This window comes from Rhea americana, unplaced genomic scaffold (assembly GCF_003343005.1).
Source record: "Rhea americana isolate MKP2758 unplaced genomic scaffold, rheAme1 scaffold_5, whole genome shotgun sequence".
Taxonomy (NCBI): Eukaryota; Metazoa; Chordata; class Aves; order Rheiformes; family Rheidae; genus Rhea; species Rhea americana.
The window spans coordinates 6,965,085-6,987,431 of NW_028186645.1; the positions used below are offsets into that span (position 1 = coordinate 6,965,085).

The 22,347-nt window shown below is 41.0% G+C and overlaps 1 protein-coding gene across 1 annotated transcript in view; it reads left to right on the forward strand.

Moving 5' to 3' along the window:
* The first annotated feature begins 2,837 nt into the window (after positions 1-2,837).
* The window catches only part of FBLN5 (fibulin 5), a 54,817-nt gene continuing 35,307 nt past the window's right edge, over positions 2,838-22,347 (forward strand). Inside the window, exons 1-4 of the mRNA XM_085317541.1 lie at positions 2,838-3,292; positions 5,458-5,512; positions 7,973-8,024; positions 9,200-9,442. Coding sequence (XP_085173667.1) covers positions 3,276-3,292; positions 5,458-5,512; positions 7,973-8,024; positions 9,200-9,442 — 367 coding nt within the window. The 5' untranslated portion in view covers positions 2,838-3,275. The remainder of the gene's footprint in view (positions 3,293-5,457; positions 5,513-7,972; positions 8,025-9,199; positions 9,443-22,347) is intronic.

The window sequence follows — 22,347 nt, forward strand, 5'->3', positions numbered from 1 at the left end:
TTGGCAATCTCCAAGAACACTTAGCTCAACCTTTAGCGTTTGGAGAAAGCCACACCTGTGAATGTCATGGAGCTTAGGTGCTGTCAAAATGCAATTGTTTCTGCAAACGTTCAGCAGTTATAAGTGATTTACCAGTTTTTTGGGGTAGGAAATCTGRCTCCATAAGGTTTGATGGCAGCAAAATGGATGTTATAAGCATCTGAATTTGGGACATTTCCCCTTAGAGTGTCAGTTAATGGCTAAGTCTTCCTGTGAACTTGGGTCTGCATGACTATATAAGACGACGTCTATGACTTGTCACTTTTCAGTTACTTTGGGCTTGCACAGTGATCACCATACACACATACGTAATTTAATTCTGCTCCCTCGGTTCGACAACGTTCATGGGAATATTCGGAGAGGGTCAACTTTAATAAAAAGGGCAAGGACGTCTAAGAAGGCTGTTTGGAAAATACAGTTCTGGAGAAGGGTAAGTAAAATATCAGATTTTTWAAAAAAGGAGATGAAGTGTTATAAAAATTAATAGGTGAAGACTTGTTCTTGTGAAGCACACTTTTTGTTCGTAAATGTTGGGTGCAATTATCTCTTACTTTGTTTCCTGATCTAAATAAAACTTCCATCCCAGCATTCRGAACCTGTTAGTTTATGTTTTAGAGTACTGAGGATCCCCATTAACTGAGTGTCCTGCATTATCTGCAGGAGCRTGGGGCAATTTGTGCGCTCTGTCGTCTGGTCCGAAGAGGGTAGAAATAAGGTTACACTCCGTAGCTTGTGCCCTTATGATTATTTATTATACAGTTTTCAAAATCCAGGTCTTGAACATAGTTAGACCTGTAGTTTCAACCCTAGCTATGCACAAAGCAAACTTTTGAGAGCATGTTCAGCTGCTTAACAGAACCCCATTYTGAACTTAGAACTAGTCTGTAGCTCTTCGTTAATGTGAAGGAAGAAGTCAAGACARTCTGAGTAAACTAGTGGATTTTAGAACACAGGGGAACAGTTGACWGTTAAAGTGAAAGAGCTGCTCCACCTGAAGTCTAGCCACCATCCTAAGCATAAACGGTGAAGGCGTCAGCAGATGGTGTTGAAAGATATGTTGAATTGTCTGTGTTTTTATAGGGTGAACAAAACCTTTGTATACCACAAGTGTCTTCCTTTTGTGCAACTCTTCATATCAAAGGGAGCTATAAGAAGGAGATGGCTATATGTCATTATGATCACAGTTACAGGAAGGTAGTGCAGAAATTTCACTTAGCTGTAACATCAAATCCTTTTATTCAAGGGGAAAAAAAAGGAGAAAAAAATCACCACATTCTAAACTAGGCCAAGTTGTGGTTTGGTACACTTTTTGTACGCTGGGTTTTATCCACCCCAGCTGTCAGATGGAGACAGGAAAAATCAAAACATTTGTGCAGTATTCCTTTTAAAGGAGCTGCTTAGGTGGTCAAGTCTGGATACACCTCCTGTCTTCAGTGCCTAGTGCACATCTGCCAATTGGCTGATGAATAAAATTCTTTAGCTGGAGGCAATTCTTTGGGAGCAGACTTGGGAACTGCATCCACACGATGTGAAACTGCCTCCATAAGGTGCTTTTAGCAATGAGGCTGCTCATTGCTAACCTCTTCCACAGTGACATTTGCCCAGTCTTTGCTTTCCATCTTTTATCTGTTTTCTGACCCATGACAAAACTTTTCTCTCACAGCATGCCCAGTTAGCATCTTCAGCAGTCTCTTGTGTGCAGTTTCTTAAGCCTTTGGGAGCTCTATTTAAAACGAGTGATTCAGTTCTTGTTTAGCTGCAGAGGTACTGACATGGTTCAAAGAACTCTAGGAGAGTGTTCAGTTTTCCAGGCAATGCAAGTGAGGTAAGCAAGTCACTAAGACACAAACCAGCAAAATGGCACTGAGCTTCTGGTGCTGTAATTTTTTTGAAAAATCATTTGGACAATTGCAGCCAGTTACTGAGGTACTGAGGTCTGGCATTTCCTATTGGCATCAATGTAGCTTGGTGTTTGGAGGCCTGAAACAGCTAAATCTTTGTATCTAAAGCCAGATACCCACACTTAGAGGCCACTTTTACAACTATCTGTTACAACATCTGTTTCTCCACTTGCAATGTAGAGATGTATGATAGATTTTATCTTACTGGACCTTCCACTTTAGGAGGAGAAGAGCTTCCTCAGATGGAAGACTTCAAGAAAATCAAAGTCTTCATTTTATGTCTCTACTTAATTTCAGTGTTCATTGTTGGATCTAACATGATCTTTGCAGCATCTGATTGCTTACCTCTCACATCTAATAAATGTCCTGATTGACCTACTAAAGCTCTGCCTGTGGCAAAATTGCAAAACACCTGAAAAAGTACTTTATTTCCTTCTTTTTCAGTCATAACTGGAGATCTGCAATATATGCGTTTCCTGAGAAATATTCTGTTTCACAGACTGCTCCCTTAAGTGTGGGGTCAGCTCAAAAAGGGTCAGTGTTTTCAGACAAAGCATTTGCTTTCGTTTGAATGTTTAATTTGTTTATTCCTGTTTTCAAATAATCTCCAAGCTATATAGTTCCCGTAGTTGTGATTGTCATGAATTCAAGTTATTCACCTCCCGAGGGCCAGAGCTTTCATCAGTATGCCCTTGGCACGAAGCAGCAAGCATTGCATATTCATTGTCCGAGACACTGGCTAGAGGGGCCCAAAAAAGCTTGACTTTTTTTTTTTTTTTTTTTTTTTTTTTTTTTTTTTGTTCTCAGAGCAAGGAAAACAATCCCTTCCCTTCTCCGGTCCCTTGATAAGTGTTTCTGTCCAATAACGGTGCTCTCTGCTCTGAGGCGTATTTAACTGTGAAGTTTGCAGCGGGAGAGGCTTTCCTTCAAGCTGTTAGTGCTTTATCCTGGCAGGCTCCTCGAGATTGTTGTGAGGAGTCTAGCCAGTTGGTGAGCTTTGTAATCTAAACCAGCTGTCCCCAGGCTGAGGCCCCCATTTGCATTGTTTAACATACTTAGAAAATGAAGTGTTCATTTTTAACATTCCTCCTCCAATTGGTTTAATGCTGAATTACAGAAGAGAACTAAGCAAAACCAGGTGCTTTCTCTGTATTCTCTCCAGTGTCTGAGGAGGTACAGACTCCTGATCTTCTCCATTACTTGCTATTTCATTCTTTGGACTATAAATGACGGAGGAACTGAAGTGCTAGCAGAGGGTAATGTTTGGAAACACTTTCTAGTTATTCATCAGCACAGACTCTGGTTTTTTTCCACCTTTCCTCAACGGTTTTGGACATGCAAGGATTAAAAAGGTAAGTGCTATGCATGAAACTTCTTTACTTACAGAAGGGAAACCTACTTGTGGAAAATATCTGTGGCGAGGATTCAGTATGCCAATCCACTTGCTAAAGCCATTTGCAAAGAGACGGGATCTTAATGGTCAGAGGTGGGGAAAGATAATCTGTCTGTTATAAAAGCTGTGCTCTCTCTTAACGATTTCCTTCTCGATCTATGCTTTTATCCTACGCTTTAGGAGCCTCAACATCTGCAGGAGTACTGAATTGCAACAGCAAACCATCCCACTGGCTACAGTAATTGATTTAAAGTTAATTAGTTACTATTGCAATACTTAATTACTAATTTAAAATATTTTGCCTGCTAGGCAGGCTACTGTGACCAGCTGAAAACAGTGTTGATAGGTTGTGCTGCATGTCTGTTAATAATTCTCAGGGGGATCTGAGATCAGAAGTAATGGGTAAATTGCAATGGTGGCTGCAGACAGAACACGTATGAGGCAATAAGGTCACCCTCCCACAAACCAAGAGGAAAGAATACATCATCCTCTAACAGCTGAAACTAAAAACCGTATACGAAAGTAAGAGTTTTGCCTGCAGTAAGTCTATAGTGGATTTTGTTAGCGTGTACTGCTCTACAGTAATGTAAAATGTAGCCCTGTTGCTAGGTATGTTAACGCTCAGCTATAACCTGTTTTATTTCCTTCTAGTGCCGTTCTTGCCATACGCAAAGTGAGTATGCAGTCGTTTTATCCAGTGCATACTTTAAACAAACCTTCAGAAAGATTCAAGGAATTAATAAATGAAGTGCAAGCCTAAATGGATAATATTGTACTTTGAATGCTTTGCATCTGATTGTAAGGAAGGGTCTGTGTAGAATTTGGCTGTCCTTGTCACTCAGAAGTTGCCAGACAAGCACAGGCTGTCCCCACAGCACCATGAACAACCATCTTAGGGATCTGTTTGCTTTTCAGAGCTTGTGCCTATCTCCACATTAAAAACACACCGTGTTCAAATGTATCCGTTACTGCTTGGGAGTAGTTTTGTCTAATACGTTTGTGGTCTTGTTCAGCAGCTCAGTTTGCACTGGAAATCAGAGACAGCTTTAAGAGAGAAAGTTGGCAGCTCGCTTGGGTAGCAGAACTAAGGCTACCTAAACTATGCCTTGCTTCCTGTACTGGTTTTGTGGGAAATATACTGTATATAATTGCCATTCAGAACTAGAATCCAAGACAAGCAAGTTGTAGGTTTAATTGTATTGAGAAGAAATTCTATATAAGGCATCAGCAAAACACCAGAATCCATAGTGCATAGAAAATAAATACATTTCATTTTGTTCTTTCCTGATCTTCTGTCCATTAATAGATATTTGGGGCAGTTGGTTGACCAGAGAATTTTATTCTCTAGGAAAAGAATTCTAGGTATATCCACAGAGCTCCGTTAGTGAGGGATCCTACTATTCTTTCAGTTGCAGTGAAGAAACCCAGTAAGTCCCACTAGATCCTGAGATGATATAACTGGGGAAGGCCCCATTGAAGATAGCAGCTTCTAGTAGCTGATGACCTGGCACACTATGTCTACTTGTAGAGCAAAATATTACTCAAGAGTGAGTAAAGGGACAGAATCTGGCCCTAAAAAATGGATTAATCTCAAGTGTAGTCTCCTGGGGATGAAATGCGGTTTAGCGGTTAGAGCAACTGGCTTGGATTCAGGACCTCCTGCATGACATGTCTGCAGCCCTGCCAATGAGTTGCACTGTGAGCTTAGGCAGGGCCTGTGCTCTGGTTTACCCATCTGTAAAATGTGCATTATGTGCATGAAAAACTTTGATATTCTCAAAGGAAAGGTATCAGAGAGAGGCAGAAATGTTTTACTGAATGTTACGCACTTGTTCATTGAACACCTGCTGTATCGGGTGTCATTAAAAAACAGATTAGTTAATAGACATGTATCATCTGATTTTGATCCCACTCACTTAAACCATAGTAGGATTAGCAATTTTGAGGTCTGAATCTGGCCCATGGATTTAATATTCTCTCTCTAGAGGTCAAATTTATGTTAACAAAACTCTGGAATGCACTGAAGTTTTGCTAGAGATACATTTTTTTTTCTTGTATATTTAATTCTGTACAACAAGCCCGCATATCAAAAGATTTTCAGCCTATTTTCTATGCACATTACAGGATACTGACCGCTTTCACACTGGCCGTCTGCCTTACGAGCCCTGGAAAAGCACAGGTGAGAGGTGCATACAGAGATCCGTGAACTGTTTTATACCGAAGTGCAATAGGCACAAGACTTATCTGGCTAGCAGGTGAATAGGAAGCTCTGTGGTCTGGGGTTTTCACGAAGAGGAAGCTCTGTGGTCTAAGGGTTTAAAGGGGAGGAGTTGGAGCCAACGGGATCCTGGAGTTGAACACGGGCTGAGCTTATTGACTCATCCTTGCCAACTCAGCAAAATATCCCTGTAGAAACCTGGACCTCACTGAAAAGCTGATTCTGCCTCTGAACTGAACGCTTCTGAGAAAGTGAATAGAAAAAAGCCATCCCATAGGAGCCAGGACAGCTCAGCTCTGTGGTGGAGAACATCCATGTTTTGAACACTTACTGACCAAACATTTTCGGTGTGTAGCAATCCTGTAGAGTTGTGTCCTAAGCCGTTTTACTTTGGACTGCAAGTCTGATGACTGCATCTTAGTCTTCATTTCAGTTCCTATCCCAAGCCATTTCTGTTCGAGAGGCAGGGCTTTTGAGGGTGGAAGGAAGTAGAACAGTCCAGTTCTTGAAATAGCAGAAGCATTAGTTCTTTGTGTTCCTGGGCACCAAGTAGACTTTAAATTAGGAAAAACAGTTCCCAAAGGCATGTTAAGCTTGGATCCTACTTGATAATTCAGATATGCTCAATGTCCAGAGTTGTGTTTCTAAATACCTTTTCCAAAAGGCTTTGAAACATAGTTGGTTTTTTCCGTTACATTGATAAATTCCTGCACATGGCTTGCTTATTGCTATTTTTGTGAGCTTTAGTTCTAGATGGGAAATGCTTTTCACGCCCCTGGAGAATTTTTGCGAAGTCTTCAAGGTTTTGCTTTTATAATTTAAATAATATTATTTCCATTCTGATTTTTATAAAAACATTTTTTTACTGTAAGCTAATTTAAAAGGCAAAGCAGAAAGCTACTTGAAAGCAAAGAGATAGCAACAATTTTTTCCTGAAGACATTGAAACAGATCATTTCAACAATATTGGAATCTTTTCTGAATGAAGTTCTAGAAAATTGTTGATACAGATTTTACACCAGTTTCAGTGTTTCTAAATCATCATTTACTATCAAAAAAAAAAAAAAAAAGAAATTGTTTTGTTAAAAACTATCTCAGCTAGCCTAAATGTAGTGTATAAGGCACAGCACAGAAGAGAGGAAAAGATGTAATATGTACATTCTTTACAACATGGGGCTGATTATAGTTTCTACTACCAGAATACCTTGGCCTCCACTACATGATACCAAACATCTCATAATGCCAAAATAAATGAAGGCAGAACTCCCTCCCACGTGTTTGATGCTTCTAGCAGTAGTTTTGTGTGTTCATATGTGCAAATGACAGGCACACTCCAAACAGTGCCGTATGTTTCGTTCCGTGTCCCCTCCCTGGTTCCTCCAGCAGTCCCTTCCACCGCCTCATCCACTTCACATTGTCTCCCATCTACAATTTATTACTTTCCACACACGCAAAGTGCTTTACCCATTGATTTCTTCCACAAAGTCCAAAATAAGTGTATTTATCACTTACCAAAAGAAAAAAGAAGGGGGACGAAGAACCTTGAATCCACTCCATCCCTCTGCTCTGTTACTTCAGTGCTTTGTGTTTTCTGGATAGCTCTGGCTTACATTCCTCAGTAAAACCCATTTATTGGCAGGGTCCTATGCTTGTGTCAACTGCTTGGCCCATTGCTAAATAACTGGAGACCCAGTCAAAAACTAGGGAGAGCAGGAGATCATTTTACTGGGCTTTGAAACATTCTCCACTGGGATTGCCACCATTTCAGAAGTGCTGGGGGTCACTCATTAGGTGCTGAAGACCCCAGGTTCCAGCCCTGATAATGAGCAACTAAGATACAAGCAAGGCCTTCAGTCATCTTACGTGCCTAAAGCGTTTGTCATGTAAACATTTACCCTCTAAAAATCAAAAGGTTTGGTATAAGTGAAAAGCCTTACTTTTATTGTGTGTGTTGTAACTATGGCTTCAATTCAGTCAGACAGAGAACTTGTTACAAATTATGTACTGAATTGTCTATGCATGGAGTTGTAGAGCCTGTTACTCAGAAAAGCTAGCTAGCATCTTTGCACTGAGCGTCTTTGTTGTGGCAAAAACAAGACCCAAAACCAGAAGAGCGTGACCGCTTTGTTAACCCCCGGTAAGGAGCCCGCAGCACATTTTGCGTTAGCCCAGTCGGGACCACTGTCCTGACGCTGTCACCACCCGAGGGAATCCGCTTTTGAGTCAAGGGACTGGCGTGTCTGCCGACGGTCTCAGGTTCATGCCTTGCTCTCTGTCCTGTGGGGAAGGGCCCCTATTCTGATGCAGTGTATAGCACTGAGCAAAATGCACTACCTTGTAATAAGCCAAATGACTGTTTGACTCTGCAGCCCTCTCGTTTCACAGTCACTGAGTGTCCTCTCTTCTTTTTTTCTGTTTTTAGCAGCAATGCACTAATGGGTTTGACCTGGACCGTGCCTCTGGGCAATGTTTAGGTAGGATTTTAACTCAATCAATGGATTTAAAYTGGGGTTCAAAACCCCTGACTCTAYTGAGTTAATKTTGTGCCACTGTTAGTATGTTTTGACTGTAGAGAAAAAGTTCTCATTATATGACAACTATGTGTGTGTATATATACGTGTGTGTGTGTGTATTTACATAGCTCAAGTATGTACCTATCTTTGATATTACTGAGCTACTAATTGGCTGTCAGTGCTTTTCAAATAACGATGACACATTCAGCTGTGTTTGGGAGCTCGGCCCGGCTGCCAATAACAAGTGCTGTTAACTCTCCTTCTTTCTCCTCCAAACTCAAGATTTGCTGTCTTTGAACGGCAGCCTCCATCTGGAGGCCACAGATAGATAAAGTCTATCCCCGTTGAGCAGTCAGAATCCAAGTTAATTGTTGATTAATTGCTGATTAATAAGGGGAAACATGTGCTTAGTCATGTAGCATCTTTTTATCAATAAATGTAAAGGGAGGCTTTAAGTCTCCAGGGCAGCATGCTCCGCATGCATTAAAGCTACTCAAAACAATCAGGAGAAAAACAGCAACAGACGGCTTGCCCTGTCGTTGCAGCTTAGTATTTCTGTGCTCTGAGAACCAAACAAATTCTCAGCTTGGCTAAACTGTATGTATCTTTCTGCATTTAATTCAACAACAACAATCYTGATCGGAACAAGAAAGACCTGAACCAGGTCCCCAGATCTGAACATCCCTAAGCTTTTCTATAGGAGGGAACTTGGGAGTTCCAAAGCAGGATCCAAGTTTCACAGCTGGGCAAACCAAACCACCAGTGTTTGAAATCCTGATATGCATGTTGTGGTTTGGACAGGCCCACTAGCAGGAACAGGCGGTAGCATGCTGTAGCCATGTGTAAATCAGTGTTTAAACYGAACATTTATAGAACAGCAAAGCAGGCTTTCCCCTCTTCCCCTACTCTCTAATGCTGATGTAAAACAAGTAGAACATAGGAGCTGAATGTATGGGATTTTTCCTGTTTTAATGTGATTTAACTACAAAGWGAGAATCATAAGGAAGGATTAGCTTTTCCTTACAAACAAGGTACCAAAGTTTTAGCAAAGTCTCAAGTAAAACATATGTGACCTCTTTTTGGATGGGTCACATTAAGAAGCAATCACTGATTTAACTTTTGCGATCTCCTTCCAGATATTGACGAGTGTCGGACTATTCCTGAGGCCTGTAGAGGAGATATGGTGTGTGTCAACCAGAATGGTGGCTATTTATGCGTACCCCGAACAAACCCAGTGTATCGATCACCATATCTGAATCCTTATTCAAATATTTATCCACCGCCCCCAGCACCAGGCGCAGTTCCTAACTACCCTACTGTTACAAGACCKCTGATCTGTCGATTTGGTTATCAGTTGGATGAAAACAATCAGTGTGCTGGTAAGTGCTGGAAAACTTTATTCTAGACTTCCATTTATATTATAGCATGTATGACATTGTGGAAACTGTTGTTCTGTATTGTCCTTTAGTTATTCTTTTGCCACTCAAGCCTGGTAATTTGAAGTTCTGTTCTTTAAAGGTTGTGAGTTGTACATTTCATATATTCTTCAGTGTACGCTGAAACATGTTTTAGCCTCTTCATTTAATCAGGAAACCTATCTTTATGAGAAGAGTAATCTTTTTATGGTAGCCCTCCCATAGCATGTGTTTTGTCAGTACATCAGAAACATGCCTTATGTTTGTGATTCTGACCTTGACAGAGAGCATGGCCCTACACTTGAAGCATTAGTCCGGGATTGTGGAAACCTTAATTCAATTCTTGGCCTTTCGTGACCTCGTTCAGATTTCTTGATTTCGGTATTCCTCCTGTAAATGATATAAATAAGAGTTGTTTTTCTTTGCTTTGCTTTCTTGACTTAGACTATAAGCTCTTTGGAGCACATACTTTGCTTGTCTGGAGAGAAGAACAYAAATGTTAGCACTAACCATTGCTTTAACAACTATAGATAATGGCTTTTGATAATGTCAAATTATGAAGAAATGGAGAGAGATTTTCTGAACTAAATTAATGGAAATTCCACTGGCCAAAATATTTATTTTGGATACAGGATACCAGAATCAAATTAATTGCTGATGACTGCTCAGAGTAGATCCAGGAGATGGATCTCGTAGTTCTACCACAAAGTTCATGTAAAACCACTGTTCATTTGGTATCTCAGTTGTCCTAATGATAAAGTAAATATGTTATCTGTTATTTATCCAGTTTGTTTCAGAGTTTTTATCAAAATCTTTATTGACCCTGAACTGTTCTTTGACAAAAAATAAAATGCATCCCAAAACACAGAAAATAGGTGCTTTCARTGGAGAATTTTCGGTTTCCATTGACTAAAGAACTGCATTTGACTCAAAACATTTCTTTATGGAGAGCAGCTGCAGCACAACACAAGAGCTATAACTGAGCTGTCTTTTGGGCTGATTCTGCCCTCTTGTCTAGCATTTCTAGCAGGACTTTGTTCGAGATGATGCATTTCATTTTCTTCCCTGGTGAGGAGACTATGATCCATCACGGAAGATATGGGAGTTCAGATTTAAATTCAGCYACTTTTGGACACATTTTTCTATATTTTAATTATTGCCATTATTATGTTCCAAGGTGATTAAAATGGTATTTTCTAACCAGTACTAGTATTGATGTACACTGTAAAATTTAAAAAGCTATTATTTTATGAGGGGTTTTGAAACCCTTGAGTAGCTGTTGAGCTAACAGTAAAGACAAGCATGCACACTATTCATTTATTTTAAAATTTCAACTAGTCCTTCTGATGTAAGTGAATTAATTAAGCTCAGTGTGCTATGTACTGATTGGTAGGCTTCCAGGAGTGTTTTCATTTTGCTAGCTTTGGTGTTGTTGAATCAGGAAACGGGGATCTTGATAGCGAAGAAGTGTTAAAATGAAAGGAGAAAAGAAACCCCTAGACTGTCTCCTGTGCTGCACCTAAACCATACAAATCAAAGCAAGGGGATTTTTGGAAGCTTTTGCTGTGGAACTTCCAGCCTGCAAAGGGACATGCATGTTCCTTATCCATGCTGGCAGAAACATGAAGGCCAGTGCTTTTGTCTATTAGTGTTTCTGTCACTTTGATTTTCAAATACGGGAATTTAATTGTGAGGGAAGGTGTGGTGAATACAGGCATTAAGGAGAATAGATGGGAAAGGACAGACTGCCACGGGAGGATCACAGTTAGCTGGAAGTAGTTTTTGAAACTCTACATCAGGTTTCATTTGGGGCAGATGATAGATCACATTTGTGTAAGAGGAAGAAAAATAAAACTTTATGAAAACACGACCTGGTCAGAGCTAAAGGGTCCCTGCTGGGGTTAGATTTCTTTTTTCATTTAGAGACATTTTCTGGAGACATTCACCATCTTTATGCAGTATTTATTTTTGTATCAGGGTGCCCTAGGATGGAAAGGGTAGACATCAGGAGAAACAGTAAGAAATACTGCATGTCTCTCTGCAGTGGTGGTGGAAAGGCCTGATCTCCCCGTTCTAGGACTTCTGATGCAGTTAATGGGGGTGATGTGCAGCCTCGTGCTTGAAGACCTCAGAGATGAGATACCAAGGAGCCTTGGCAAGGTCCCCAGGCAGCCGCAGGAATTTCCCCAGGTCACTCAAGGAAGTGTTAATGATACTTTAGTTGCTCTGTGCTTCCCTATTTGTCAGCGTTCAGGAAGACTTTAGGATATGAAGCACTTCAASGGTTAATTCTGTGGTGGAATAGTTGGAAAGAGTGAACTGGAAGATATTTTATCCAGTAGCTGAGCCACTATATAACTTACAGGTTTGTTATATTGGTGTTTTGGCATCTCTTTCCAGCACCTTCTTTCCAAATAAAATTAGTCACAGGTATTTCCATTAAAGATGATGAGACTTTTTGCTATTGACTTCAGGAGCAGCAAAGCTATTCTGATGCCAATGTTCCTGAGAATTCTCCAGTTTTTAACAGAGTACACATTTTTGTCTGGTCAGACATGGGGTTACAGGTCTGGGCCACATTTTCTGTAGCTAGGCCAACAGAAATCTTTACTTTCTCTTTGAATTCCAGTCAAAACAATTTACGAAACACAGGAACCTTCCCTGGGAGATTTGCAGACACAGCTCCGAAACACTGAGCTTGTACAAGAGACTTCCAAAGTGAAGCAGGATGAAAATTTGATCTGAAAGCAATATGAGCCTTAACAAGCTTTTTCCTTTTTTTCACATTGCTGGAGCTGTCAGAAACACAAGGTGGCTGTGAGAGGGTCCCTCTGTCTCAGCCTGGCATCTGACTTGCCTGTCAAGGCTCCACGTTCCCTGGCTCTCAGAGGAATGTGCATCCCAGGTGGTTCAAATAACATCCCCCCCTSTTGGGGGCTGATTTATTCCAGCAGAGCAAAAAAAGATGTGATCAGTTCCTCTCTCTTTCAAGCTTTTTAGGCCTCATCCTTTCTGATCCGAAGTCACAGGCAGAGCTTAGGTGTCCAGCTCTTCTTCGTCCTGTTCAGCACTCGGGGGAACTTACCTCCTGATCTCATCCTTTGTGAAAACAAAATCCTTCCTRGCACAAATGCCTTGTGACTATTTATACAATAGTGTAAACTCTAGCTTGATTTCTCTGTTGGTACCACAAGATTAGGGGGGAAGAAGAAAAAAAGTCAGTTCTCATTTTAAAAAAAATTAGAACTTTAAAAAGTCAGGATGATGTGAGCCCCTGGCAGGTTAAAATGCAATAGGCAGAGAAATATTTTTATGATAATTCTTTCTTATGTGGGGTTTGAGTCCTGATACAAGGTTTTCAGCAACTGAAAGTAATTTTAAAAATCATCTTGCACATATAAATGCACTGTGTGTTAAACTGCACACATAATGTGTAATTTCCTACCGAAGCAGGTTGGGAATGAGTTATGACCACAGTTAATGATGGAATAAAAGGCCACATCTGAAACATAGCAAAGAACATCTAGCTCAAGGACTTTTCTAGAACTTTTTGTCTTCTAATCATACTTCTCTCAAAATATAGAATGTGTAGTCATAATGATGCCTTTTTGTTCAAGAAACTTGGTCTAGAAACCCTTGGCAAGATTAGACTGGAGCTTGGGCCCATGTCCTTGCAGTATGCATTCATAAGCTGAGAGTTCTTTCCTATTTCCCTTCACTCTACCTCACTGTTTCCTGATTTACAATGATCTTTGAAATACGCCTCAACATAGATCCTTCGGCGCATTGTGGAAAGAACTGTAATGGGTGGGCGCTTGTTTTTGCTTTTTCTCCTATTAATGCATGTGCACTAATGAGATGGTGGGCGTGAGGAAGCATCTAAGAGGGTTGAATGGAGGAATTGGAGAAATTGCAGACAGAAAAGAAAGGAAGCGAATGTTAGAAATGGTGTAAGAATAAGACAAAGTGCACATGACCTGGAGACAGAGAAAGAAGGGAAGAGGCCAGAGGACGAAGTGATAAAGAAAGGCATCATCTTTATTTTTAAAACAAAAGCTGAAAGTGAGAAGCAGGAGAATAGAGGGAAATGGAAAGATACTCTTTGCAAGCATAAATGAGAATTGTTCTCCAAGGCCTAATCTGTGCAGTGGTCACTACTTCACCTTTCCTTGTTTCTCAGAGACTGCCAGGCCCTCCCCACTCACAGGTCCCCATTCCTACATTCGTGGAGCGAAACTTCTTCCTTCAAAACATTATGTTTGCATGGAGGCATTTTACACTGCAGGYATACCTAAAAACCACATCCAAGCCTGGAATCATACTGACCTGTGTTCAACCTTATTAAGAACAGCCTATGCATAGATTATTATTCAAACAAAATAAAGGAACCAGATGTCTGTGTCTGGTGAGAGGGGAGTCAAATGAGATACACAGAAGTGAAATGAGGTGCCCAAGTCATGCAGCAGGCCCATGGCCGGATTGGGGGTAGTCCAGAACTCCTTATCCAATGCCTAAGCTGCTTTGTAATAGTGACTTTTCTACAGTGTCTTCTTTGGGGATATAGAAACAGGAGGAAGAAAAGAAGGGAAATGCAGCAAGCAGACTGTGTCATGGAAGGGTTTGTGTAAAGGAAAAGAAATGCAATCCACTCCCATTACTGTTTTTTTTGTTTGTTTGTTTGTTTTTTTTAAATGCTATTTGTTCCAGCTCTGCATATTTCTCTTTCCCTCTTGGTCTGTGAGGCGATCTCTCTTGCCATTTCAGAGGGCCAGTTCCTGAAGGCCATGCCTAGTTGGGCCAAGTCTTGTTAGGGCAACACTGCTATCTGTCCAAATTAATGAGACACCAAAAGCATGAAGATAGGTTTTGCAAAAGGTTCGGGGCAGCGTTCTGAAGGCTTGTGTGGCGGAGTGACATCTGCTTACACTAAGGACCGTGATTGCATCACCTTTGTTCACAAGATGCTTTTCATTTCTGTCATGTAGCAAACTATAAACTTGGACCYCATATGCTGCTATAGCAACAGGAAAGTTGCCTCTGAAGCATTTCAAGAAGCTGTAAGTGGTGGCTAAGGCTTAGGCCAGAGGATTTTGCATTTGGTCCCTAACTCTGCCATAGACAAACCAGCTGGGTATTTTGGGGCTCCAGGTCGAGCTGGGTATTTTTGGGGCTCCAGGTCACTCTGCATAGACTGAAATAATAATTATTTTCCTGGGTTGTTTTAAAGGGTTGATTTAATAATCCGAGAACACTGAAGTGCAAAATGAGGTATATGGAACCTATTTAYTAGCCTAGTGCACTAACCTGTTTGGAAATCACTGGAAGCTTTTGTCTATGTTTCTATATGGATCAGAGGAAGGGGGAARTCCTGGAATTCCATCAGTATCTCCTCAGTTTATATTAGGAAGGCCTGTACTACAAAAGCTTTCAGTGATTATTTGATTCTGTTGTTTTTYGGCCACTATCTACTTCTATTGTGCTCATTTCATGTTTTAGCAAAATTCAGAATATTTTTCCATTGATTATCCAACATAATGATGGGACAAGATAAGCCAGATAAAATAAAGACCTGGAAAATATGAACTATATGTATTAAGACAGAGCACCATATGCCAGGGGATGAAGAAGGGCCAGTAACGCTGTGGAATATAGACTTCCTTAATATAGCACTRCCCCATTGGATAAACCCACATCATGCTCCAGGCGCACATAAGTACAATTCTTCTGGGCCCAGCTTCAGTCCTTCTGAGTCTGATGGCCTGAGCTATTCACAACCCCAACAATCTTCCTAAAGAAATGAGTTGACCATAAAATATTCACGAATAAAAAAGGTCCATCTGAAAACACTCAGAGTTACTTCCTCCCTCAGGAAACCATTGCACCAGCACAGAGAATGGGCTGGGACTGAGGAAAGGCAAGATTCAGCTCGTCCCTATGGCCATGTCCATCAGTATGGTCATTCCTACAGAAACATGTCCACTGGTAAACACAGAGAATGAGGGTGTGAATGCTGCTTTTCACTGAAGTGAATCCACTTGTGATCCACTTGTGGTGAAGGAGTTGGCTTGATAGAGAAGGTATCTGTCTGTACCAGGGTAAACTGAGCCTTCTGTGGCTTGGATTATTAATTCTTTCATTCCTCACTAAGTGAAGTGTGGGAGTAGTGTGCACCAGTGGTTAAAGCACAGGCGAGTGTTTCATTTATTTGTAGAGCTTCTACTACTCTTACAGAAATAAGTAAAACTGAACCAAGAAATATAACATGCAAGCCAAGAAAGTTGGCATCTYGTTAAGAAAACTGGCATCTTTGTGTAGTGAAGTGAAAAATAGCAGGCTCTAGGGTATGGCAAAGTGTAGCAGTAAGTGCAAGTCCGTCATTCTACGTCTCAATGACTTTCAAGCATCACTGACTAATTGTATTAATGTGCAGTGATGTGGGAAGGGAAAATAAAATAAACATAAGTGCAGTAGAGCCACAACTGAACTTGGCTGAACTACAGTCATGCTGGATAGGCAGCTGGATAGTTAACTGGAGACCTGTTAACTGTCTCCTCTTAGACCTGTGCTTATGGTACCCATTGACTTTGTGAAGACTTTAGGATCTTGGACCGAAAGTTCTGCCAGTGAATTTATTTGATTTAAATTAATCTAGTCTGGAGCCTAAACCACTGAGCCTAGCCCAGAATAAACTGAAGTGACTTATGAGCAGGGATATTTTSAGCTTGGTACCGTATTTTTCTTCTGTGGGAATCCTGATACCACGGCAAGGATTTCTTGTGCATTGTCGGGGAGGAACAGGCAGCTGCTTCAGCAGATTGTCTTCCTGGTGAAAATGGTGGCAGCCAGGAGTGTTTGAGCGTGGTTCCAATTTCAGCCTGAACTTAAGTTGATTCAGTCTGTAGAAGTGCCATCACCTGGTTATCAGGGGGTGATTTAAAGTTTTATTGTTTATTCGGTGCTAAGGCTGGGAGCCAGAAGGGAAGCACAGTGGCCTGTGGAGGGGGTCAGCTGTCATATTGCTGCAATATGAGTGTGTCATATTGCAAAATACGGTTTGGTCATATGCGGAGAAGGAGTGTAAGCACAAAAGCGACAWCATCTGAGTCTAGTTAGATGTACAGACAGCAGTTCAGTCACAGGAAGGTTGTCATGCCTGTAGATGGTGACCTCTCTATTTCATCATGTGTTTCAGTTTTCCCGTTTCCTTGGAGTTATCTGATGCTTTGGTACATGAGGTGGCAAGAACCCAGGAATCCCATCTCCCTTGATTTTTCTCTTTGAAAACTGCAGAGTGAATGAAAGCGTATGCAAGGCAAAGAGGTTTAACTGGTGCATTGCGTTCTGGTTGGTTTAATGGCCTCAGTTAAGCTTGGTCTCTGAATTGGGGCTTATTGGTCACTGGGCTCAGAGCCAGATAATACATAGACTTCAGTTGTCAGCAAGAGCTAGTTGGCAGGACGTTRTATGTGACTCACCTCAGAGGAGCAGTAATTGTGCCCAGCCTGCCATATCCTCAGACGTGTGTTGGCCAGGGCAGGGTTTTGACCCCCGCTGTTAATCTCTGAATGATTCTTTAGACTTGCTGCTAAAAGCAGTTGAATATGAGGGGCTCTGTGGCTGCTTTGCCTTTATTATAATCCCTGAATTCCAGGGATTTCAGCAGTGCCAGATCAGTTAAAGCCACTCTGTACCAATTAGCTCTGTCTGCTCTGGAGCAGCCTGAGCGAGCTGTCCTTTGGGGGATAGCTGTCGTGCAAATCGGTCCTGCCAACTAGACAACTACAGTGTTTTTTAAAAAATTAAATCACTCAATGGTGCTGGAAGTCTGATGGACTTCACAAGTACCCTGCCTCAATCCATTGGCTCTGAGACTTGTTCTCTCATTTTTCCACTGGCATCTCTTTTGGCTGTGGATGACGGTCTACTCCCAGCGTGCTKCTGAGAGCCTCAGGGATTTTGGTTGTATCACTGATTCCTTCTCTACCTCCCTGCGGCATAACGTGCAGAGTTCAGTCTGTAGTATAACGGAGTGTCTTTCCTTACCTGGAAGGCTTGCTTGTTTTCAGTTTGCTTAATAGCATCCGCACTCTTCTCAGGCCTGCGTTAAGCGTTGCATGCGCCTGCAGTGCCTGGAGAGGACGGTGTTCTCAGTGGCTTAGAAGTCACCGTTTTCGTTGGCCTCTCCCTTATGTTTCTTGGGTCAGCTTTGTTTCTTTTCATTTGGTTCCAGCCTGAAATTGGCCACGGTTATATGTCACAGTCAAGATGTTAGGCCAAAATATATAGAAAATATGAATTGGCTCCTTTACTGGCATAAATCAGCCAGATGGGCTGTATGTTTTGCCAGACTCTATAGGCAGAGGTAATGTGCTGGCATTGCTCTTTTGTCTTGTCCCTAGGACACCGGACGCAGGACAGAGCTGTCATGCAGAAATGCAAGCACAGCCTGATGTTGTGTGGAGTTTAATGTGCTCTGACCCCATCATCTGCCAATTGTCTGGCTTTCCATTTTATTATTTGGGTAGTGTTTATCACATCTGCTTTACATGCTGAAGGTCCTGGGTTCAGGCCCCAGTGGAACCAACACCAGGAAATCTTTGGGAGGTTGGACTAGATGATCTCCAGAGGTCCCTTCCAACCTTACTGATTCTGTGATTTATTTCAATGAGATAAATGGCAGTTGCACATCACCAGGTCCAGGTCAGGCGAGCAGTTTCAGTTTTCTGCCTCCTGGCTGTGACATGCTGCCCACTGGGGATGACAAGAAACACTCCTGAAGTCCATATTGACTTTTAACATCAACAAATCCCTCTCTGCTTGCAGTTCTTCCCAGCCATAGCTTATGGTTGCTAGTGCCTTGTGGTGTAAAGCAACACTGTCTTGGAAGAGCCGAAATGAAGGCCCATGTCCCCAAAGCTTAGTTAGGTCCCTCAGTCTCACTGACCTTCATGTTGAGTGGAAGTTTAGCACMAAAATACCCTTTGATCTGGTCTGTGGTCCTTTGCTGTGGACTCCCAGTATGACCTCAGACCTCTTATTTCAATACTATTCTCAGAAGGGACTACTCATCTGAGGAATCTCACAGTTTGAGCATCCAGATGGAAATTCTCATGGCATGTGTTTTCTGGCAGCAAGTATTCAGCACTTTCTGAAAATCAGGATGTGTATAGTTACCTCTCTTGGGGCACCCAGAAATGTATGCATACAAAATCACTAGTCCTCCTGGAAAATTTTGCCCCAGCTTTTCTATGCCTCAGGTCTCAATACAGTGAGAATAAATTTGTGTTTGTGAGGCATTTAGACACTGAAAGTACAAGAATTGCTTCAGCTCAACAGAGAGAGCCTAAAAGTGTGTCGTAAACTTGAAGGATTCAAATAAATCCATGCTCTACTGTATGGTCCGACTCTAAGAGTGTTTTGTTTTGTTTTGTTCTTTGTTTTTCTTTCCTTTTTTTTTTTTACAAAAGAAAACAATTTTAATGTCTGTTTTTTCTAGCATTTTGAACTTGTTTTCAGTTTTTCAAATTTTCTGTAAAGTAAAATTTTTGTTTTCCATCCAACCCAGCCCAAGTAAATGAAGCTGGTCAACTAGTAAATTGCTGTTTGGGTCAAAGGCATTTACTGTTTTTATGCATGACTCAAACATATCTGTARGTGACACTGAGTGGGAAGGTTGTACAAACAGTAATACACAGAAGTCTAGAAAATTAATGAACTGGAAACTCAGCAGTAGGTTGAAAGACAGTCTAAGCCATGGCCATATGATGAAAGAGGAACAGCAGAAGGCAGTAATGTCAAGATCAGCATAGCATTAGGCAGCTTCTTGCAGTGTTGCTAAGACTTCTCATCACGGAACGCAGCGAGGGAAGTCCTTTGATGTGATTCTACCGAGAATGAATCAAAAACAATTGGTGTTAAGCATAGGTACTTTACTGTCAGATAAATATAGGTAAGTTTATGGAAATCTTGATATAGAACAACAGTAAATTGGAAGCATTACTAAGATTGATTAAAAGAACTAAGTACATTGTAAAGCTTAGATTAAGATGACAGTGATTGCAACTGCAAATGTCACGGAAGCAAAAATTGTTTATGGTAGGTGGTACAAAAATAAGATTATTCCTGAATAGGGTGTAATTAGTTGAAATGAAGGAAAATTACTTTCAGACTGAACATAGGAAAAGCSCTTATGACGGTACCATGCATCAGATAATATTCCTAGTGTATTATGTCATATAATATTGGTATAACAGTAWAAAACATTAGCAGGAACATCTACAAGATATTGGAAAAAATGACTAGTGATAAATGGTCCTGCAAAAGTGAGGAGGGGAATAGATGTTATTAGATATCTTTACGTTGCTATATCTTTGAGTACTTCGATGTGCTTCCAACTTCCAGTGCGTGTGGAGGTGCAGAAGAAAATTGTTTACTTCGTCTAAGACTACAGAAAAAAGTTCATAGCATGGGTAAGAGCCTTCACCTACTAAGGAACAGTTATTGTCACTGTGGTGGAGCAAAGCAAAGCTGAGGGAGCTTAAATGGGTAGTCTGAGATCCCCTTTCAGTAGGAGGACTCTTTGCAAAGTCAGTTCAGCCAGACTCCTTACTCCTGGTGCAGGAAGGGGGCCGGGGAAGGAGAGGTGGTCTGAAAGCTATAACATGCTGCTGATTTCCTGCTATTGCAACCTCTTCGGGAAATCCCAAACCAAGCACGAACTGAAGCAGCCTCGAGATTGTGCTCATGCATGTCAAGGGCAGAGTGCAGCAATATACACAACATTTGTTCCTCGCTAATCACTAAGCATTGCACCTGCAGTTTTAATACAGAAGCGGATTGAAATTATTTTAATTGAAGGCAGGGCTGACTTTGTGATGGAAAAGCCCARAACTGTGCATTGACACTTATTGGCTAGTTTTATGCAGCTTTCCCAAAAGACTACAGCAGTCTGGCTTTGGGACGGAGATGCTCATCCCCATTAAATCAGTTTTCTTTGAAGGTCTGGTTTTGCAAAGCTGTATCATGTTATTCAGTTAGTGCACTGTATTTCTTGGGAAAAATTCTCAGTGAAATGGGTGATTTTTTKKKGGGGGGGGKGTCTGAAACATGGTTTGGTCTGTTGATGTTTTCAAGAGGTTTTAACTATTCTTAAATGACAAGTGGCATAAAAGGATAATAAACTGTTATAAGATAACACGTGGGACTTGCATCACTGCCTGTAGTTTTAATTGAAACCATTGAAAATTTAATCTACAGATTCTCCAAGCAATTTTGAAAACCTGAGTGTAAAAATCTGTTGAAAATCTGAAACTTAAGCCCAGAGAGATATGGCATATAAGTAAGCAATGCAGACTGAAGATCACTTGTAAATGTAATTAGCAGCTGACAATTTGTAATATYTCCAGTAATGTCCCAGCAGGTTATGTGTGCTCTGAAGCTGGTAAGGGATAGATATCTTCACAAGATGCAAAATATCATCACGGCACCACCAAAATCTCAAACTGACATCTAGAAACTTAGGACACAGAAAGACTTCAGAGACACATATTCCACATCAGGTACATTTCTTTAGAACTGGGGAGGGATTCYCTCTGAATTAAGCAGAGTCTGCAGTATTTGACTGGATGTGATTAGAAATATTAAGTAGTAATCATGCTGAGGATTTGCTGGGTAGACTTCTGTGCTGGAGACGGTGTGTTCTAAAATGTGTCTGCTCTTTTGCATGACTGAGTATGACCAAAGTCCTTGTCGTCATGAGGGACTAATGAAAGGAAAGTGCTATATAAAGGAAGAAAGTGTAATTTGGCCTTTTCACAAGAGCAGGCCCACATGATGGAAAGCTTCCTGGGATGTGCCTTCTGGAGAGTAAGAGGAGGAGGAGTTTGCTCCAGGAACAACCACAGACGTTAAATCTTCCAGCTGGTTGGGAACATTGCCGTTTTGTTTATTTATTTGATTTTTATTACCTTATCAGAATGTGTTTTTTCTTCAGGCCAGGCCACCCGGAATTGAACCATTTTGACTTGGGAAAGTTCAATGCGATCATGCGTCTTTCTGAGCTTTGCTRGAGCCTGTGAGAGCTGAGAGCACTGTCCTGTGATATTTGTAATATCACTAAGTGTTCAGCCTTTAGCACTGGCTGGAAACTGCTGAACTCTGCAAAGAGGCGGTTGACCTTGAGGCTTTGGGAATAAAAACGTTGAGTTTTCAGTGAAAGCTATTATAATCTTTATGCTTCAGTGAGACAGTACTGGTTCTAGCCGTGTGTGTGTGGCATCCGATGAAACGGTTCTCCCAYGTAAATGAACACTTTCTAATACGTTAAGCAGAGGTTTCACAAAATATTGCCACCGAGCCACACTGATAACAAGATTTACAACTAGTTTGTATGTACAGGCGTTTTCAGTTAAATATATTTATGCTAAAACAGATTAAATCAGAAGTTTTCTTCTGAACTTGGAACAAAAGCTTGAAGAAAATCAGCTTTGATCTCAGACTGCAGTAGAATTCTGATTTCTACAGATTTTGTTGTGTTTAAAAAAGAACATAGGGCTGCATCCTGAGTAAATGAAGATGCTTGTATGAAGATATGAATTAGCTAAGCACGGTAAAGAAGKAAAAACATCTGTTTTACCAGTATTCGATGATTCTGTGACTGCAGTGCTTGAAGTGCAGGTGCCTGTGTCTGTGATAAGATCTAGCCTTTAATTTATCTGTGTCTCAGATTCCCATCTGTAAAATGGAGGTGACTTTGAGTTTTAGCATTTGTTTTAAGGTGCTGTAAGATCTTTGGATAGAAGTTGATATAGTAAAGTAAAAACATTAATCAGAAGTAAAGGATTTTATTCTCARCTTTCCAATGAAGTGAA